The sequence below is a fragment of the Nanorana parkeri genome, unplaced genomic scaffold (assembly GCF_000935625.1).
Source record: "Nanorana parkeri isolate BGI_ZX_2015 unplaced genomic scaffold, ASM93562v1 scaffold2090, whole genome shotgun sequence".
Lineage (NCBI taxonomy): Eukaryota > Metazoa > Chordata > Amphibia > Anura > Dicroglossidae > Nanorana > Nanorana parkeri.
This window is the reverse complement of record NW_017308358.1, coordinates 66,885-89,298: the sequence shown is the minus strand read 5'-3', so window position 1 is coordinate 89,298 and position 22,414 is coordinate 66,885. Positions and strand designations below refer to the sequence as shown.

Below are 22,414 nucleotides of genomic sequence, written 5' to 3'. Positions count from 1 at the left end.
ATAAAGGAGACTGGAAGCAGCTAATAGGAAAGAGGTAGGTCTTTACCAAAAACCATAACGCAGCTCCGCGTAATGCTGATGTGTACCCCCCCCCCTCATTCATGTGAGCTGGGAACTTGATGGAAAAGATCGACTTTAACCATCTGCTCTGTATACAGCCGCTGGCAGAGCTTACTGGCACAGAGAATTAGACAACGTCAGGGTTTACGAGTGTCACCACCCAGGACGAAGCACAAACTCCGCGCACATCTCCCTGGCTGCTCTTTTGATGCCCATTTAAGGCAGCATTATCCAAAAGGCAGAACCTGCTTCAATAAACTGCAGCTTTCAGCTTCTTCCATGGATGAGGGAAGAAAAGAGGATGGAAGGAAAAAGGAATCGGGGGGGAAAGAGGATCACCTGGACAGAGAATGAGGCGGCACAACCTTCTCTCTGCAACCAGATCAAAACGCAGCTTGACCTATAATCCGCGAGGAAGGTGAGCCAACCCAGATGGATCTACAGACCCTCGTATTGTAGAGATGGACAGTGCGTCCGGCCAAAAAAATAAAGACAAAAGGGTCTTTGTTTCATCTTCACTCAGATACTGCCGCTCATACCGTAGACGAAAACGACTAAAGTAGAGATGAAAATGAGCGTCATCAGTTGCAGGAAACCTCCAGTTCTCTGGCGTCCAATCATTGCAAAATCAAAGTTTTTACAGGTGCTCCGGCAGCTTTGCTGAACTTACTGAAGGCCGTAACCAACGAGGAAGGAAAACAAATGTCCGACTATCTTCCTGCAACATCTGACAAAGCCTCCTGAATGTTAGCAGTAGACACACACAAAATAAAAAAATCAAGCCACAGTTCAAATGAATAGGAAAGGTCTGCTCAGTGAAAGCAATAAAAAAATGCTCCAGACATGAAGGGGGAGATCTAGTGAGCTGGGACTATGAAGTTGACTTGAGGTCCGGGAGTGGAAAGCTGGGGACGTGAATGGGGAGATGAGGGCAAGCTGGGAACATGGAAGAGGAGAGTGTGGGGTCCGAGAGCGGAAATGGGGGGGGGGGGGGGGCCTTCATGGATTCTTGCATCGGGGCCCGGAGGTCACTAGTTACGCCTCTGGCTAGAAGTATATATTTATAAGTGATACATACAAAGAAGGTTTTGAACACTGCAGAAAAGCTTGGATTAAGCAAACCACCAGAAATGAGAAAACTTCCAGCTCGCCTTGAAAGAATCCAGTAACGAGTTCCTTATAAAGGAAAAATGTACCTGCTCTTTGTACAGACAGAAGTGACGACAGCCCACAAGACGCCTAATTCTCTCCTATTCCACATTCTATTTTAAGGAATGACACAATCTTCACACATCGCGTTGGAAGATTATGTTAGAGATAAAACTAAGAACGCTCAGTTTAACCCTCCGGCTGCCGCAGCGGAGCCGCACGGACGACCTCAGCGATTTCTTTCGGGAGGAAGCCATGGGTCTGGGTCATAGATATGTAGGGTTGGCGTCTCTGCTCATCCGATGCAGCCCAATCCCAGAATTAGTCAGTTATAGACTTGGTTAGGCTTCTATATTTAATCTGTTATTAAGCGATGAGATCAGAGACAGGAAAAACACAAGGTCTCAGCGCGATGGGATATTTGTCTAACCAGCGGCTCCGATGGGAAGCGTTCAGGAGGACTGCGAGCTGGAGGGGTTGGGAGGGGAAGGGGGGGGGCATGCATTAACCCCTTGCACAATTGGGAGCAGATGTCAGCAAATAAACATTCTCACACTCCATTCACAAAATAAATCCATCGAGGGGGAGAGGGCGGGCAGACAGGATTTAAAGGGCCACTAAACCGAAAACACATGTCCTGTCAAAGCCAAAAATGAGCTTGCCCAATGGTAATATTGAAGTGAATGTAAACCCCAACGATGAACCTCTCGTTTGGTCCATTTTGGTCTGTTATATATACACCATAGAACATGTATTGTTATGTCTGTTCCATAGGTGCCAAAACAAGCCTGGGGATCCTGCATGAAATCCAGTAAGCTGATAAAAGCCGAAAGCACAAGGCGTTATGTTAGCCTTGTTCCCTATGTAGACTACAGAACATCTTCCCTCTAGAAGAGAAGGGGGAGGTGTCCTTCATTTGTCCTGGTGACCACTAAGGTGGAAAATGATGTAAAAGTCCAAATGTTACAGTTGTCACTGGAGCAGGAAGAGAGACGAAATGTTAAAATGGAGACACCAGTTACGATAACAGCTGGCCATAAGGTCACTCCTCCTAACCTTGGAGGTATTTCCTCTAACTTCCTGCTGTGTCTCCAGGACAGGAAGTGTAAAGAAATCTACCCAATGGTAAATGGAGCAAAAATCTGAAAAGGGGGCTGAAAGTAATATTAAAAACTCTTTTTTCCATAATGAATCCGGAACAAATATAGATCGCCCTTTAAATCTTTTGCCCAAGCACTTACAGCCATCATGTTTCCGAACAGCTCTGACTCTCCCAGCTCGGCTTCACTGAACCTTCTGTCCAATACAAGATCACAAGGGATAGAGCAGACGCCAGCAACTGTTCATCTACTAGCTTTGAGAAGAGAGGGTAGAGGAGCAGGGAACAGTTGGGAGGAGGCTGCCTTGCTGTGCCTGTGTATTTGTGGAGACACACACAGCTTACTAGCACACACAAGGGTAGCTCCGTAGGACCCTGCAACAGAAAGGAGCCACTCTAAGACAGGATATCAGGGCCAGTGCTCAGGGGACCAGCTGATTCTGCAGGAAACAACAGGAGCAGCAAAGGGAACCGGCTGGGTTGCGATCCGGTGTGTTCCAGCACCAAATCGGGCCGGAACGCACTGGGGCTGGTGTGACCTAGCCCTCATAGGAAGGGAGACCCCCTTGTTTTTCTGAAATGTCAGTGGGGTTAAGTCATACGACCAGGTCAGATGCAAACAGTACTTAGCAGGGATCTGAGCTCATTACAAATACATTTAGGTCCCATTATAGATCAAATCTAAGCGCGGTTTTAACTATTTCGGTTGTATTTTTTGCCCATTTATGTCCACTTGGGGAGACTTTACTTCCTGTCCTGTAAGCGCAACAGGAAGCAAGAGAAAATCCCTCCAAAGTGTGAGGTGCTACCCTCCAAGTTGTCCCAGGACGAAGTGTCCCCATTCGTCTCTATTCCAGTTCTGGAGGCACTCAGAACACGGACTTCACCCATGACAGCGGTCACCAAGACAGAGGGTGGCGGGTCGAGTTGCCTTTTAGGCATGTTGGTCATTTCAAGAGGACGTGTCATATTAAAGAAAATGACCTTTTCTAATAGGAATGCAATGGGCACTTCTGCTCAAGGCAAACACCATCAGTCAGTGGCTGGAACCAATATGCCTGAAGTAGAGCATTGGTCAACTAGGAACCAGAAACCTTGGCGAGGTCACCAGTATCCTCCGCTCTCCGCAACATAACCGGCTCATACTGAAGTTCCGGGCTGCTCTCTTAGCGATCTGTTTTAACCAGAGTCGGGTGGCTTCTACTTTGTGTGAGCTCCTAATGAGCAGAGTGCAAACAAACAGTGCCCTGAATGGTCCTGGTTTACAGAAAGACTTCCTGTTCTGCACAGTATCAAGAGAAGTATGGACAGCCACCATTGCTCTAAGATCAGTGCCCTGGAAGACTGAACAAGTCTAATGTATGTCGATCATATAAACAAAGAGCTTCCACATGCTCATGAAGTGTCCCAGCTCAACAAAGCTCTTGAAAAGTCGAGAGACCCAACAATTTTGCCGGTACAACTGAGTAAGAGAGGTGGCAACCAGTCTGCTAAGCTGCCGAGAATAGTCTGTGCTCAGCTTTATGTCCCCGAAGCTGAACTTCCCTTCAGTCTTGCACAGTTGTTCTATAGAAAGCTCCAACTCATCAAAATCTCATACTACCTCACTTCCGGTGCTCAAAAAGACCGGAGCTCTGTACAGTGGCGGTGCGCATGCGCGCATAGCGTTTTCAGAATACTCGACAAGTTTGCCACCTGCTGAATATTGTTATCATGCAGCTGTACAGAGCTCCGGCAGTCTTTGTGTTTTGCAGTCTTAACGACGTCTGGTCAAAATCTCCAACTTGCAAGTACCCGGCAGTGAGGTAGTTGGAGATTTCGACGAGTTGGAGTTTTTGATAGAACACCGGCTCCTCTCCTGGACTGGAATCGCTTATTCAGATATCACTGCAAACTGTTCGCTTCTCACAATCTGCATTAGAAGCTGCAGCAAGTCAGACAGAGCCCACCTCATTTCCTGGCTGGAGGACGTCCAGCATCATCAGTTTCACTGACCTCGCCCCTTTCATTCATTAGATTGCAGTTGTCTCACTCATGAAGGCGTTACCACGGGTGGGCATTACCACGGGTGGTCTGCATGCAAATGCTTCCTGCCAAGGACACCCACACCTCCAGACTGACACCCGCCCATCAAGGCATTTTGATGTTTGCATAACTCCTCCCAACCACTTGAATCTAGCCTCCACCCAGCCCTCTGCTTGCATCAGGTCTTGAGGAGAGTACGGAGGCAGGGTGCTGTGATGTTTCCAGAAAGCCATGTACAGCTCCCTGCTAGCCCCTCCCACCAGCCATGATCTGCCTGCCTTGCACAGAGAAGCATAGGGGACCCAGTGATGATGTCACCGGGTCTAAAGTAAAATATGCAATGAAAATAGTAAGGTGTTATATAAAAATGGTTCAGCTTTAACCCTTCTCTATTCAAAAGTGTTTTGGCCAATCCTGGCTGCAGCTAAAACTAAGCCCAGTATTGACCAAAATGCGTCAGCAGCCATATGCTTTTAACCCTGTACTTGCTATAAATCTATACTGTGATGTAGTGAAGAGTGCTGGCTACTTTTGTTCAGATTTTAGTCTTGGTGACCATGGTTGAATATTACCAACAGTTACACTGACAGCAGTAAAAGGGTTCTAACCCCCCGTCACACCAAAAACTAGAAAAAAAGCTTTAAATATGCATTAAAAGAGAACTATGAGGTAAGGGTTTCTCCCCATAGGTTTCTTTAGGGTCACGGGAGGACATATACTAGCGTCCTCCTGTGACCCAAAAGCTACTGAGAGCGCCACAGCCCGGACGGATCCCGACAATACTATCTGGATCCACCCAGCTGCGTGAGTGACAGCGGGCTCTGCCTATCTAGAGTCAGAGCCAGCTGTGCCCGCCCCCTCCCCGTTCCTCCAGTCAGCGCTGGAGGATCGGAGAGGGGAGGGGGGGATCCCTGCAGGGAGCGGTGACTGACAGTCACCGCTCACTGCAGGGAGACGATCGGGAAGTGAGCTGATCGGCGGCATGTTTCTGCTCACTTCCCGATCTATGGAGCCGACCTGTGACAGCTTCTTTGTTACACGTCGGCTCTAACTATGAGGATGAGTGGAAATCACTCACCTCATAGATCTCCTTTAAGTACCAGCCAGCATTATGATCATATTTACAAAAACACATTCCATTTCAGGTTAGTATAAATACATACTGGAATGACTAAGGCCAGTGAGTAGTCTATGTATAGCCGGCCATTTCCTGTGTGTAGTATATTCTGGATTTGCCTTCGTGGAAAGACGGCACAGATAGAGAAAGCTTTTGCTCTCCTCATATTACCCAGACCAGGAAGTCCGGGCTGTCTTATCAGTTTGGCATTCTCCATGCCAAGGGATCATGATGAGGGTGGATCCCGAGTTCTTTTACATCAGAATAGAACACAGTAATGTTTTACACACATCACAAAACTATGTGGGTATTGTAGAACACAACTTATTATAATGCAAAGCCTGCTTTCCTGTGCTGATGGACACAGAAAAGAAACAGAAAGATATCCCAAGGGGTATTTATCAGAACTGGAGCAGACAAAAACTGGAGCAGCTCTGCATGGCAACCAATCAGCATCCACCTTTCATTTTCAAATCTTAACTAAACAAACTGAAGAGAGAAGCTGATTGGTTGCTTTGCACAGCTGCTGCAGTTCTGATAAATTCCCCTCTCTGTGTTCAATTGAAAGATGTAGACTTCCTTAAGTCAAAGATACCATATGGAACAGGGGTGGGCAAACCACGAACCTCCAGCTGTGGTCCAACTACAAGTCCCATGAGGCACTGCAAGACTCTGGCAGCCACAGGCATGACTCTCAGAAGCAGATGCATGCTGGGATATGTAGTTTCACCACAGCTGGAGGGCCGGAGTTTGCTTACCCCGGTATAGACCATTAGGAGGCTCTATAGCACCCTAACACAAAAGCGTCTGGTCTACCAGTAAAACTTGATGCTCTGGATCAGAAAAGGCCACTTTCATTTTTTTAGCCATCACAGCCGGCTAGCAAAGCTTACTGCAGAAATAAAATACAGGGGGAGTCCTTACTCTTGATCGGTGCATAGGATTGTCGAAGTCCGTGCCTTCAGGAGCCAGGAGCAGCCATCCTCCATAAATGGGCTTGGCCTGTAACACAGGAGTAAAAAAAGAGAGGTTTAATACACAATAAAACTCATCCAATAGAAAGCATTCAGCATTTAAATAGCAAAAAGATCAGGGGTGGTTAACTCCAGCTTTGCTTTAACTACAAATCCCAACATGCCTCTGTCACAGTGCTCATGTACCAAGGAGGAGGAGAGAGCAGAGTGACAGAGAGATGAGCTCATCAGTCTGCTGCTTCCCTTTTGCTGTCCAATCACAGGGTGGGAGAGGGACAAGACCTGTAATTGTTACTTAACCACTGTCTTGGCTGTGCTGTGTATATTTCAGGGTCAGAAAACAACAGGAGAGAAATACAAATCCCTCAGCTCTCTTATATCTGTGTATTAAGATGTTTGCCTGACGTCTGGCTTTAACCAGTTGACATCCGCGGTGTTAAACCCCCTTCCCATCCAGGCCATTTTTCAGTATTCAGCGCTGCGGTACTTTGACTGACATTTATTCCGTCATGCAGCGCTGTACTGAAATGAATTTTATACCCTTTTTTGGGGACAGATAGAGCTTTCTTTTGGTGGTATTTATTCACCACTGGGGGTTTTATTTTTTTACTACGGGCGGACGGCAAGAGGTTAAAGTGACCCGGTCACTACAGGGGTTACCTTTCTGGTGGCCCGGGTCTTTAAACGCCACCACAATGCTGCTTCCCAGATATTCAATACCTCCAGTGTCTGAATACCTGCTCTCCCGGCCACACGTGGTTCCTCCTGCTAGATCATAAGTCACTACAGAAGGCACAAGAAGGTGTAAGCACCTGAATTTGACCCGTTTCAGCCTCTTGCAGTCCTTGTATAGCAGGGCTGGAGTGTGAGAGGAAGAAGCAGCACACGGAGACAATCAGTTCATATGCTGACAGGTGGAGAAAGCAGAGTGACAGAGAGATGAGCTTATCATGGTGTCCCTTTCACTGTCCAGCCACAGGCCGGGGGTCTAGGACATCCTGAGCTCCGAGGAAGTGGGTTGAATGATGCTGGATGAATAAAAAGCACTGCGATTACAATCTCTGGACCACCGCACAGCCCCACTGAGACACTCCACTGGAGACATCAGGCTGGCACCCCGGAGCAGCACAGAGTATGTAGCTTCATATTATTCTGCATCACTGTATAATGTATTGCTGGGATTTGTAGTCTTCTATACTGATGGTATTCTGCACTGCTTTATAATGTATTGCTGGGATTTGTAATCCTCTATAGCTGATGGCATTATTCTGCATCACTGTATAATGTATTGCTGGGATCTGTAGTCCTCTATAACCGGTTTGGTAATTTTATTTTTTATAGGCTATTCTTTTTTATCTAGTTATTGTTGGCTTGAGTTCTCCTTTATTCATCCTGCTGTTTTATAGTGGTTGATACATTGCACCAATAAACGGTTTGATCATCACAATGAATGCAGATGAAATCCATCTGTGACGTCCCTCGCTCTTTCGCAATAAACAGCAATAACGGAGCGCTGAAGCAGGCTGGGACCTGGCAGATGTCACCTGTGTATATACACAGCACTGCAAGCCCGACTCTGCTCAGTGTATAGCTCTGGTGCCTGTGCTGGATCAGAGGTGACAGAAGCACCTTAACACGGGCCAGCTGGTGACAAGCAGAGAAAGGCCAGCGGGAAGTCCTGGAGGTAAAAGTTTACACTTCATAGGAAGATCTGCCATGGTGATCCTGAACAGCAGCTCACTCCAGCAATCCGGAGCTTACGAGGACCGGGACGGGCACGGGAATTTCAGAGACCGGGTGGTGTTTTCATAGGTGTAAAGCTGGTCATACAAACGTTCATCCGAAAAATGTTGACGTTAAACCAGAGGACGCATGAACCTGGACGCATTTAGCAGTGAAGGTTAGCAAAAGCAAGCCTAGGGAATTGTATCAGGACAGGTTAGCTTTAATCCGATCCTATAATAAATGTCACCCGTACCAGTATCGGTGCCAATACTGGCCATTTTCACAAGCACTCATGAAAATGCCCCGATACTAAAAGCCGATTCCAACCCATTACATTTTTATTTTTATAGATTTGGCTGCCGTATGGTCCCGCGCTAGCTGGGGACCTCACAGCAGCCTTCTGGGGACCTTGTGGCAACCGTTTAGAGCTCCAGCCACAAATCATCTCCTCCTTCCAGCGGAACCTCACTGCCCTCGAGACCAGGCACAGCCCTCCAAAGACCCCGGCACAAGCCCTCCAGAGACCCCGGCACAAGCCCTCCAGAGACCCTTCACTGGAGACATCAGGCTAGCACCCCAGAGCAGCACAGAGTATGTAGCTTTATATTATTCTGCATTGCTGTATAATGTATTTCTGGATTTGTAGCTCTCTATAGCTGGTGCCATACAGCACTGCTGTATAATTTTTGCTGGGATTTGTATTCCCTCTCCAGCTTGGAGTCAGTGGCAGAACAACCAGGGGTGGGCAAACTCCGGCCCTCCAGCTGTGCTTTAACTACAAGCTCCATTATGCCTCTGGGAGTCATGCCTGTGGTTGTAATAATGTATTGCTGGGATTTGTAGTCTTCTATAGCTAGTGGTATTCTGCGCTGCTGTATAATGTGCTCATTGGACTTGTAGTTCCACAACAGCTGGAAGGCTGGGGTTGCCCACCCCTGTTCTAGATGTATATGGTTATTAGGCGTTGGATAGAACTTATGGAAAACCAATATAGAAATATTTTTTTTCGTTTTTAAAGTCTATAAAGCCCCCAACAGCACAATTGTTACCGAAATCAGACCGGGGTCACCGCCATGGCGGCTTTTAGCACATACACATGGCTTTTCCCATACATCAGTCACGCAGTGTTTTTGCTTAGCAAGCCATGACTATATAAGGGCTCTGCGATGGGAGGCCGACATATAAACAGTTTACTTCTACAGGTCTTGACACGGCGCGGAGCCTGCTGGAACGACCATTGTTAAACATCTTACGGAGCGTGCCTTGTGCCGAGGTGGCTCTGTGCTTTGACAGCAGCGGCGATTCATAACTAAAAAAGTCAGCCCGTTCTATCCCTACTCCGAGCGAACCATTTCCGAGAGATGCCGGCTCAGCCAAGTCAAATAAATACGTATGTGAATAATGCAAGCCTTGCTCCCAAACTTTTTACCGTTGCATGCGTCGTCAGATTACACACAAGCGCTTCTGATCTGTACAATCTGCTCAGTCTCAACATATAAAAGGAGGTTTGAAAAACATTCAGCCTTAAAAATGGCAGCCAATGTTCTGGAGGTGAGACAGGTACTCTTGAAAGAAACCCGCCACAATAATAATGTGGGAGCAGCCATTGTTAACATAATTTTGAAGGTGCAGGCTCATGGGTGGTCATCCTTGATTTTTAGCCTTCCTTCTCCACTAAGCCAGACCCGGGAAAACTGGAAAAAGGGTATTTACAGTATATCACAGGCCCCGAGAAAATGTATATGCTTGTACCAGATCAGCAACTCATCAAATATTGAAGGATGGAGGTCAATAATAGTCCAGGAGCGTGCACTTCAATCAAGTGAGCAATGGCAGCTCCCCTAATTCTAACCTCACTGGTCCCCCTTTAACCTGTTGCTGCCAGCCATAGGCATATTTGTGGAAACAGAGAGGTGGACTCCCAAATATATGTATACAGCCTGAGGCCCTTTTTCCCTTTCCTGCGAGTGCGTTTACTAGGTGCACCCAGCACTGTGAACAGCTCCTGCTCTCTGTTTTACAATCAGAAGCCAGTAGGACCGGCTCTCCATCATGTGACCTCTGTGGCGGTCACCTAAGGCCAACTGGTGTAAAAAAAATCCTGAAAAGGTTAACGGGAGCCCCAGAAAGGGGTTAAATATCTTTAGGAACCTTTGCAGCATTGCATCCCCGTTCCATACTCCCATTGAATCTCATAGAAATACCCGGTACTTCTGGGTATGGAGGAGCATGTGATCTTCTCCCCACTCTCCCAGGATGCAGTACTCAGGCATAAGAAGCCATTGGCCAAAGTGACTAGATCCACTTTAAAGATGGCATAGTGGAAGATATAAGCAGTAGCCAATCCTATAAGACAGATCACAATCAAAGGCGTTTAGAGGTTCCAACCTTCTACAGGCCTGGAAAAATCCCAGGAGCCAGGTAGTCAATGCTCCTTAAAAATCTAGGCTGGTGTCCAACTTTTTGAGGTTTCCTCTACTCGTGGTCAATGAAGCTGGCTCCTAGAAAGTCCTCCTGGCTCCTGGATTGGACCGACTGGTTCCTAGATTCCAAATGAATTTGTCCACCCCTAGCCTCCCATGTTCGTATGCCTCAACACCTCTGGTGCTGGAATTTTTTGCTTATTGGCAATGCCGGTGTAAATGTGCCCTTCCGAAACTAGAATAGCACCGGTCATGATAAAATGTCCCTACCGAGTGTTCATCTCCCCTCTTCCTTACATCGGATAGTAGCAGGGCTTGTGTTTACAAGAACAGTTGAAGGGAGCAGGATTAGAGAAGGAAATGGGCTTAGAAAACTTGACATTGCACAAGTCAGGAATTCACTCACAAGGCTCTAAAAATGTGACCTAGATAAGCAGAACCCTGGAAGGCATCTGGGCTCCCTTTGTATAGGCCTCCCTTACCTGTATTAATTTACAGCCAGACCTCTCCAGGCAGTGCGAATCTATCAGTTCATTGACAACACTGCTTCTGTGGTATGTGGGAGAGGCCGGGGGAGCTATAAAAAAAAAAAAAGAAGGAGCATTTAAAAAGGGCAGCATTTTGTTTTTAAATTGAAAAATGATGGTACTTCCCTTACAATAACCTGAATTCAAGATACAGGGCAGGCAGACATATTGGAACCGCAGCAAACATTATAACATCAAAACATCTTCTGACAAGACCATGGAGTGTGTCAGCTTTAGTCATCATGCAGTATATGCCATGACATGAATGGCATCATCAGGGCTCCATTCTCAGTGATGTCACCGGTCTCTAGTGACTGGATAGGCTCCATTCTCAGTGATGTCACCAGTCTCTAGTGACTGGATAGGCTCCATTCTCAGTGATGTCACCCGTCTCTAGTGACTGGATAGGCTCCATTCTCAGTGATGTCACCCGTCTCTAGTGACTGGATAGGCTCCATTCTCAGTGATGTCACCAGTCTCTAGTGAATGGATAGGCAGCACTCTGTGATGTCACCGGTCTCTAGTGAGTGGATAGGCTCCATTCTCAGTGATGTCACCGTTCTCTAGTGAATGGATAGGCTGCATTCTCAGTGATGTCACCAGTCTCCAATGAATGGATAGCCTACATTCTCAGTGATGTCATTGGCCTCTAGTAAATAGATGGCCTACATTCTCAATTATGTACTTGAAAGCCTAGAAATGCATTAATCTTGAATGATTCACAACCCGGTTCGTTATAGGTCATTAGGTAAGTCATAGCATAACTACAACAAGAAAGAAAGAAAAAAATGACCAGCCCAACAGCTAGTTAAAAGACAAGTCATTTTGCTGGAAAGCTCTACCTAACAGAGCAGGTTATGTCAGAACACACACATACATATGTATGCAAAGCTGGCAGCAATTATGAAGATGACAGCTAAATTTATTAATGCAATAAAACTGCGCTTGAAACATTTGTGAAGCATTTAGCGAGGTAAATGCCACTTACAGCAAGGGCTGATCATTCCTAACCTACGGGTTTACAGTACTATTATTTCATTAATGTAACAAGCACCTGTAATACGCTCCTGTCAGATAACACATCCCTCGCCGAACCTCCAGAGTAAATAAAAGAAAAAATGGAAACAAACCAAATAATGAAAGTGTCACTCACCTGGGAGCGTTATCTAAATCTACAGCTCAAACTGAATTACCACCAACCAGGAAGCTGGGTATAGCTTACTGCCGGAACCTGGGTTGCAATAGTTTGCTATGACATGCATCGGGGTAGTCAACCTCGGCACTCCAGCTGTTGTGGAACTATAAGCTCTATGAGGTGTTGCAAGCCTCTGACAGACTCCCAGAGACAGAGGCATGATGGGACTTGTGATTCCAGCACAGTGATTCCAGCACAGCTGGGAGTGCCAGGATTGCCCACTCCGGACATCCACCATGACTGGCCATTGTGGTTCCAGCACAGCTGGAGTGCCAAGGTTGCCTACTCCGGACATCCACCATAACTGGTCATTGAGGCCCTATGACTTTCATCAGAACATTTGATCTCGCCTTCGTTGAGTCAACTTATTTATGAAGGAAATTTTACTAGTGTATGGCCAGCTTAAGCATGGGGGGGGGGGCCAGAGCAGTGGCACGGACTGCAGACGTATATTCTGCAACCATACAGCACAGCAGGGTTGGGTGGGCCATAAGAGTATGAATCTAGAAGGGAATAATGCCTATATGTGCATTTCATGGTCTTTAAATGCATGTTTACTGTGTGAAATCTAGGACACCCCCCCACTACGTAATAGTCTATTTACTGTACGGGTAGGACGGCATTTCCAGCTGTCCCTTTCAGTCTGGACATCCAGAAAAACTCGGGGCAGTCAGATGGCAGCTGTCTGGCCACATTTAGGAAGGTAAAAGGTTTATGAAAACAAACAGAGGAAAGCCCCGTGTGATGGACAGAGGCAGGTTCAGTTACAGAGAACCCCTTCACATCCGTCTCTCATTCTCACATACACATTTTCCAGAGTCCTCAGTCTGCTGCCATCGCCGTCCTGTAAAACATCCCAGCGCGCTGATGGGTCTTGCATGGGGAAAGACACTGAACAGCTTCCTTGGATTATGTATCTGGAGGTGATGTAATGCAGAGACAGTAAGCTCTGGCCATGTGTTGCAACACAACCATTTAATTAAACCAGGCCTGGACAGAGTTCCCAAAGCTTAAGCGGAACTCCTAAGACATTTTCCATACAACAGGGAAGAGTAAGAACCTCGGCCAGGAGTTTATTTATGGTGTGTGCTGAGGAAAGTGCCAGGCAGGTTTAAAACCATCCAGAACCTAAAAGTCCTTCTCTGGGCAAATAAACTACCCTTGCACTGCAAGGGAGAAGTGCTCTTTTTGTCTAGGGGCTGGAGTAAAGCAGATTTTAGGTACCTGTTCCTTGCTCACTTTTGACTTCTAGAAGTGTCCCACTGGGCTCCGGTAGTAAAAGGACCCCCCGACGTCATCACATCTAATGCAGGTTCCACAGACCTGCATCAGGCGTGAGGACGCTGAGGGACACTCCACCAGCTGGAGAAGAGGAGGGGGCTGACTGCCAGGGAAGCGGGTATCAGGTAAGTAAATCTGCTTTACTCCAACCCCTAGACATAAAAGGAGCACTTAGGCCTCGTTCATCCCGGCCCGATTGTGGCCAGAACGCACTGGATCCCCCCAAGCCCTGATAAAGGGGGGACCCATTAAACTCACTGCAATGCGTTGGCTTTACACCAAGCCTGATTTTCACTGCAAGTCAGGCTCTGTTTAAAGCCAATGCAGTTCAGAGTTGACAGGGTCCCCCCTTCATCAGCGCTTGGGGAGCTACAGAAGGCACGGGTTGAAATTTCTCTGGAATGCCAAAGGTCTGCAAAACTGTATTAGCAGCAAATGGAGAATTCTTAGATGAACATAAGGTTTTATGAACAGAACAAACATTAAATAGGAATGATAGGACTGAGCAACTGATTTCTGATCAATGTGCATGCTATACAAAATTACAATTGCTACAAATAACATGAACACTTTGGGGCGATGGTAAAAAAAAAAAATGTAGTGTGTCAATTTTTCCATGTATGTATACGAGTAAGTATGGCATGTTATTATATCGGGACACTGTTCTTCCTGTTCGGTAGCACTGCAGAATGTTTGTGTCTTAGGGTCTGTGTCAACAGGCTTTTTGTTCACAACAGACAGGTTCGGCATTCCCATACACGTCTATGGAAATGCTAAATCTGCTAAAAGCAGGTCAAATGCAGGCCAGGAGGCCATCTGCAGGTCAAATGCATCCTCAATGAATAGTGAATAATCTCAAATTGATGCATCAACCCAAACCCATCAACACCAGCCCTTATAGAAAACCTGTACCAAAGAAATAATGAATGTAATCAGGGGGACATCCCTATAATGAGGAAGTTGCCTCCGGTGGCATCTCATTGGGTCCCGTGGAGTGGTTCAGGTGTGCCTGCCTGGTCAGAGTCCCAGGTTGCTAAGAGCTCTTTTCAACCTGTGATGTTCTGGCTGGCATCCCTCCCAGCTCCTGGCAACCAGTGACATCAGTAAGCTGGGTGGGAACCGGACATAGCCGCAGCAAGTGCATCACCGGTGCTGGAGGTACCATGCATCACACGCCCCTTCCTAAACCCCTCCAAGCGTGCATGACCAGCACAAGTTAAATTCAGCAGTCAAATCTCTTCATGTTTGGCCCGGATCACAATCAAAATTATATCGGTTAAATCTCTTTATGTTTGGCCCGGATCACAATCAGAATTATATTAGTCAGTCCAATCTCTCCATGTTTAGCCTGGATCACAATCAGGATTATATTAGTTGGTTATATCTCTCCATGTTTGGCCCAGATCACAATTAGATTAGTCAGTCCAATCTCTCCATGTTTGGCCTGGATCACAATCAGGATTATAGTAGTCAAATATCTCCATGTTTGGCCCATATCATAATCAAAATTATATTCGGCAGTAAAATCTCTTGATGTTTGGCTCATATAACAATCAAAATTAAATTTGTTAGTCAAACCTCTCCATGTTTGGCCCTTATCACAATCAAAAGTAATATTTATCAGTCAAAATATCTCCATGTTTGGCCCATAGGACAATATTGTAATCAGCAGGCAATCATACTGTATGCTTTACACTGTAAACACCATTTCAACCTTCTGAAGACAAAAGCTTAAGGGAATAAAAAAAAAGCATCTCCGGTTTCCACACAAAGGACAATTGTGGAAGCCGTTTGCTTGGAGACCGTGAAGGACAGAAGCCGAAGCAATTAGCTTTTCCTTTCCATCTCCATTACAGGCTCCTGACAGCTAGCACTCACAGGGAAGGGGTTTGCCTCTGGTGAAACAGACAGGTTGGGAATGCTCTGTTCAGACCCATGACAAATGACCATGCACCTGTCACTTTCCTTTCCATTGTTTACCAGCATCATTTACCTACTTTGTTGTTTGCTAGACTTTAAAGTGTATGGCAGGGGACCTAACACAAAACATTCAGTACATATCCGCAATACATGCACATTTCCCCATGTTCTATGCCTTTGAAAACACTGCAACTATAAACAAAAACCTGCTCATCTGCCAAAAATCCAGTGAGCTCCTAAAGCTGGCCATACACTGTTCAAACATTGGTCCTGCAGGCCAAAATTGGAGCAGCACGTGGCCCCGTAGTCACCGTAGTGTTCGGCTAGTTGGTTTGCGGACGTATACAGGACGCGTTTGACTATCTGCCCACATCAGGTCCGCAAAAGCATATCCATCGCAAACTTATTACATTCGGTCTGACAAACCTGAACGGACTTGGGTGTAAGCGGATGTACACAAAACACAAATACACCAACATTCGAACGCTCGTAGGAATCCACTAATCACAGGTATGCCTGTGTGAGAGGGGCCCAAGGCATTAAAGGGGAACTAACTGTAACATGGCAGCAAAGCTCCAACGAGAACTTGCATGACTGCATTCTAGACCACTTTGTCTATGCTACCCCCTATCCCACCTGGTTGGCCAGCTCGATGTTGATTGGCTGGGAAGCCGGCTTCTTGGGTAATCGGTATTCAGCAAACCAAACAGCATGGGGCCGGCGTCCCGGGCAATTAGCATTGAGCCAGCCAAACAGCATGGAGCAGGCGTCCCGGCAATCAGCATTGAGCCAGCCAAACGGCATGGAGCCGGCGTCCCGTGCAATCAGCATTGAGGCAGCCAAACAGCATGGAGCCGGCGTCACGGGCAATCAGCATTGAGCCAGCCAAACAGCATGGAGCCGGCGTCCCGGCAATCAGCATTGAGCCAGCCAAACAGCATGGAGCCGGCGTCCCGGCAATCAGCATTGAGCCAGCCAAACGGCATGGGGCCGGCGTCCCGGGCAATCAGCATTGAGCCAGCCAAACAGCATGGAGCCGGCGTCCCGGCAATCAGCATTGAGCCAGCCAAACGGCATGGAGCCGGCGTCCCGGGCAATCAGCATTGAGGCAGCCAAACAGCATGGAGTCAGCTTCCTGGGCAAACAAGAAGCCAAGCTGTGGGTAATGACAGGATGCCCAGCTTCTTGATTGGCCAGGAAGCCGGCTCCATGCTGATTGGCTACCTTCATGCTAGCGGAAGTACCGGTATCAGTGTTGGCGAGTACCGAAAGATAAATACCAATACTCGATACCGAAAAACTGGTATCGGTGCTTACCCCATCCCTACTCCACCCCCCATAGTTCATAAAAATGTAAGGGCCTATGAGGTTCTGTCGTGTTGAAGTCAGGTTAAGATCAAGGCAGCAAAAGTTTCAGAATAGTTTCTGCAATTTAAAAAGTTAACCCGTCACTTTGCCCATCTAGAACAAAAAGGGACAGGTCCTCTTGATAGGGCTTTCTCCACACACATACATACTCACCTTGGTAGCACTCCCCTGCCACTGTCAGAGCTCCAGGAAATGCTCCGCTATTTTGGGTACAGGACAGCATTACCCCTACGACCAGAAAAGGAGTGTGCGGAACTGAACGGCTAAAGGCCAGGCCTGAGCATTGTCACGTGGGGAGCAGAAGATCATCAACCATGAGTAAAGCTGGCCATACACTGGTAGAGTTTCATACGAACATTCATATGAAATATTTAATCAGAACATTCGACAATGCCAGCATAGAGACTTGACGAACATCGTTTGAAATCTTTCTTAGATTTTAAAGGAGAACTATGAGATGAGTGATTTCCACTCACCTCATAGTTCTAAGCCGACCTGTGACAATGAGACTGTCACAGGTCGGCTCAGTAGATCGGGAGGTGAGCGAACACATACCGGCGTTCGCTCACCTCTCGATCCTGTCACGTCACTCTGCCGTGACAGGGGAGGGGCTGGATGACTGGCGGAACGGACGGGGGAGGGGGCGGGTACAGCTAGCTCTGCCTCTAGATAGGCAGAGCCAGCTGTCACTCACGCAGCTGGGCGGATCCCGTCATCTACGTCGGGATCCGCTCCAGGTGCGGCGTCTCAGTATACAGCGAGCTGTAGCTCCCTATATACTGAGCTTAGGGTAACGGGAGTACGCTAGTTTGTGTCCTCCCATTACCCTAAGGAGAACTATGGGGAAAAGCCTTGACCCCATAGTTCTCCTTTAACATTTGATTTTGGAAATGAATGGAATTTCTCAAAATGAAAATCACATTCACTGTTGGATGGTTGGTTGGTGGAAAAGAATGTTGGAATTACTATTGGAAGATTGAACGAACATCGCAAAAACTTTTTTTTTTTTTTATAAACTTCTACTGGTGTATGGCCAGTGCCATGGAGCTTACTCAGGTATCAGACCCATTGCTCCTATAGATAAACAGAGCAGCATGGAGGGGGAACAGCAAGCCTATCAATCAGGGCCGCCCCCATAATGAGACAACCAGAAGCTGTTGCTCCAGCCGGCATCTAGTGGGGGTGGCAGCAGTTAGAGAGGCATGGCTGCTCTGCTGCACAATGTTTGCAGTGCGCCTGCTTTTTCCGGCTAGAGTGTCCCATGTTGCTAAGAGTCGGGCAAGGAGATGAGTAAGGACCATACACATCCCTCCGCCCAGCCTTTAGCAACATGAGATGCTCTTGCCAACGTCATGGCGAGCTCCTGGCAACCAGTGACACAACACGGCTCGGTAGGATGCCGGCCAGGGCATCAGGTAAGTGTCCCTGCATCGTATAAGTACATTGACGTTCTTTCCATATTACAAACCACGAAAGGGACATACAAGAGGCTATTTCCCATCTTCTATGTTACAGCTCAGCGGGACACCAGCCAGAGTGTCCCGCCAATTTCCTGGCAAATAGTGGAGTCACTGGTTGCCAAGAGTTCGGCGAAATGCAATGCTCCATTTCCGACGCCACCTCAAGCAGCAAAAAAGTTAGGGACGCCCTTGGTACAAGTCAAAGAGGGGGTACCCTATCAAGACAACCAGTCACTTTACCCTTAAAGGGCCAGGCCTGGACGAATCCAAGGAGCCAGGTAGGCAATGCTCCTTGAAAAAGGACAGCTGGCACCCAACTTCTGATGGTTGTCAATGGAGCTGGATCCTAAAAAAACATCCTGCTGGCTCCTGGATTGGATAGACGGCCTCCGGAATGCCATATAAATGTGTCCATCCCTGGGCTAAGCGCCCATCAGGCATCAGAGCTGACATAAGGATTAAAAAAATAAAAGGACAAGTAAATTTTATCCACAAGTATTCCTGTGCAAACTAAAGACTCAATATTGAAACTCTCAATTCAGACCGGTTCTCTTTAAAGCGACTCATTTTAAGGCGGCATGCTTAGTCCCTGACTCGCCGCAGCAAAGCGGTTAAAGCATTTAACCCACGGAGGTAGACAGGCCAGCTCATTTTCAAGCCATCCCTGAGCAAAAGAACAGACACCGCATTCCCCGAGTGAGTCACTTGGCACCGGCCCATCGGAGCAATAAGATTACGGGTTACATCACTAGAGTGGATTACGCGTTATGTCACAGGCCCGGGGCCCACACAGGAACCTGGAGCAGAGACACACGGGATTCAGAGACTCCTCGGGGCCACCCTTCTCTCCCCTCCCGTCAACAATCCAGACACCGCAGACTTCACCAGGCACAGTCGCAAAATGGAGTCTTCTCCTAGACTACGGCTCAACTCCAAAAAAGGTCAAAAAGGAACGTAGAGATCGTTATCTGTCGAGGCAACGACAACCTTTCCCTCTCCTCCTCCTAATGTATGGAAAAAGGTTTAGGAGCCGGATAAACAGCCATCATGTGAATTAGCCGCGCCGCTCTACAGCAGAGCCAAAACAAAAAACATTTCTTGGCCGTTCGCAAAGGATAATCGTACGGGATTAATTGTGCTGCTTTGTATAGCGTCTCATGTTCTGGCAGAGCTGGCCAGGCGCTGAAGGACACATTATTTACACAGCAGACCATGCCAGCCTCACAGATTCCATCTCGGCTTTTTCTTTATTTCCTAATCCGGACACAAACAGGTCAAGCCGCTCCAAATTTACAATAAGCATTGTAGGGATCAATTGTGTAAACCAGGGGTAGCCAAACACCGGCCCTCCAGCTGTGGTGAAACTACAAATGCCATGATGCATCTCTCTCCGGGAGTCATATCTGTGAGAATCTTGCAATGCCTCATGGGATTTGTAGTTCCACCACAGCTGAAGAGCCGGAGTTTGGCTACCCCTGGTGTAAACAAACAGCAAGTCACCCTTCCTGCAAACCCGGAGATGAAAGGCCAATGGCACCCAAGTTGGGAGAGAGTGGTCACACCTACAGGGCAATGTTGATCCGCTATTCGGCCTCATTCACACTGCCGTATAATACGCTGCGCATAGCGTTTCTGCCCCATGTGCAGCATACGGAAATAAATGGCTCCACACACATAGCTGCGTATGGAGCTGTATTTTTGCACTGCGTAAAGATGCACCAAAAAAAAAAAATGAAACCGAGATGCGTCCAGGCTCAGAATTTCTGTGTATGCGCACATATACGCGTGTGCGCGCACGTACAGTAAAGTTTCTATTAAAAATGATGCATTCTGGGATTGCATACAGTTCACGCCCACATTTGCGCATTCACAAACAGCGTTTTTTTTTCCTCTTGCGTTGTGTGTGAATGAGGCCATAGCCTAAAACGGGTAGCCAAACTCCGGCCCTCCAGCTGTGGTGCAACTACACATCCAATGAGGCATTGCAAGAGTCTCACAGCCACGACTCCCGGAGGAGAGATGCATCATGGGATTTGTAGTTTCACCGCAGCTGGAGGGACGAAGTTTGGCTACCCCTGGCCTAAAACATACATAAGACAGTGTCACTGTCCTGCCTCCTGTGTTCTCTATGGACCCTCAGCCGACAATGCCACACATATGACAACCTGCTTCACCTTTCTCTCTCTTATGACCCACCTAACCCAACTCCCACCCATAAACTTACAAAGAAATATTTTGGAATCACCATCACTTTCTGTCCAGGGACAGTGGCTAGAGGTTTCAACCATTCCCACTATCCAGAACTACAAAATAAAAATAGTAAGCACCCGGATGTGACCTGGTATGAGACTCTTACAGTCCCTGCAGAGGAGAATTTGGGAGAGGAAGAATCAGCACGAGGAGATAGTCATTTGTGCTACAGTGCAAGCTTATAGGAGGAGAGAGCATTGTGATGGAGGTGAGCTTATCAGTCTGCTGCGTCTCCTTTCACAGGCTGGGGGAAAAGACCTGTAAGGGTTAAGAAAAGAAAAATCAGGTCTCTTGCCCTGCCAGACAGGGCCATGCACCGTGGCAGAGCTGTGTAAATCTCAGAGCTGGGTGGGCAGAAATATAAATCCTTAGGCAGCTAAAACAGCTTCCTTATATAAGATTAATCCTTGCATTTATCCGCTGGCCTGGAGTTCAGCTTTAAAAAACATACCCAACAATACATGACAAACAAGCACGCTATGCATCCTCCCAGATAATATAAAAGGAGGCGCTCCCAAAATAAAATGCCGACATCAAAGGCCAGTGAGCAAATTCCGCAGGAAGAAGGAAGAAAAACAAAGCGATCTGTGTGCTGCGATTCCATTGAGGCCGAGGCAGCTATCCTGGTTGCTGACCCGCCAGCTGCCGACTCTACATGACACGTCCGAGGTTCCATTACTCGAATACAACCAGATCTGACCAGAGCACTGAATACCTAGAGAGGTCCCGGGAATGAGGTTTCAAAACGCAAGCGATGTAAAAGTATATAAAAGATGCAATTTAAAGGCCGAGACCACAGAAAGTGTAGTAAATGCACCAACAACTATAGAAAATACATATTGCATGTAAAATAGAGATGCACTAATACCGGTTTTTGGTATCGAATACGAGTACCGATACTTATCTTTTGGTACTCGCCGATAGCGAATACTTGCGCTAGCAATGAGCCGGCTTCCCGGGCAATCATGAAGCCGGGCTGCGTGTCATTACCCACTGCCCGGTTTCTTGATTGTCTGGGAGGCCGGCTCCATGCTGATTGGCCGGGAAGCCGGCTTCCCGATTAATCAGCATTGAGGCGGCCAAACAGAAGGGATGCACGAATACTGTTTTTTCGGTATCGAGTACCGGTATTTATATTTCGGTACACGCCGATCCCGAATACCAATACTTCCGCTAGCATGGAGCCGGCTTCCCGGCCAATCAGCATCGAACTTGCCAAACAGCATGGAGCTGGCTTCCCAGTCAATAAGGAAGCTGGGTGGCGACTCATTACCCGACGCTTGGCTTTCTGATTGACCGGGAAGCCGGCTCCATGTTATGTTGCCTCGCGGCACTACCAATAAGAGGAAATCTCCCTCTGAGCTGAAGTTCCGGTATCAGGGTAAGTATCGGAGCATTTGGGGGAGTACGAGTACTCGCCCAAATACTCGCCATTGGTGCATCCCTAATGTAAAGCATTGACATTTTTGCAATAAGGCCTGCAGAGCATTGCACCCGTGATCAGTGCATCATGGGCGCAAAGGACAGGCTCTTGCAAAGCATTGTCCCAGCCTCTGGTGCACACGGGTATGGATTCAGACCCAGCTGGAGGTAAGTGCAGCTAAACTACACAGCAGTGATAACGGAGGAATTGCAGGCGCACTGCGCACATGGTCCGCCTGCTGCAGTGGAAGATGGGACTTGTAGCACTGTAACAAACCTGGATGATGCGTCTGTGCGTGGCTCTGTCCAAACTAAATACACAGAGCTCCCCTGGAAGATCTAACTATGCATGTAGTTACCATGTAAGATGTACCTTGCGATTCAGGTGGGGGGGGGGGGGGGCGGGGACGTGGTGGGGG

The 22,414-nt window shown here is 47.5% G+C and overlaps 1 protein-coding gene across 6 annotated transcripts in view; it reads right to left on the bottom strand.

The window, feature by feature from the left end:
- The window catches only part of MPRIP (myosin phosphatase Rho interacting protein), a 133,229-nt gene that overhangs the window by 104,310 nt on the left and 6,505 nt on the right, over positions 1–22,414 (bottom strand). For all 6 annotated transcript variants that reach the window (XM_018572631.1, XM_018572633.1, XM_018572636.1 and 3 more), the window contains exon 2: positions 6,375–6,452. In XM_018572631.1, coding sequence (XP_018428133.1) covers positions 6,375–6,452 — 78 coding nt within the window. The remainder of the gene's footprint in view (positions 1–6,374; positions 6,453–22,414) is intronic.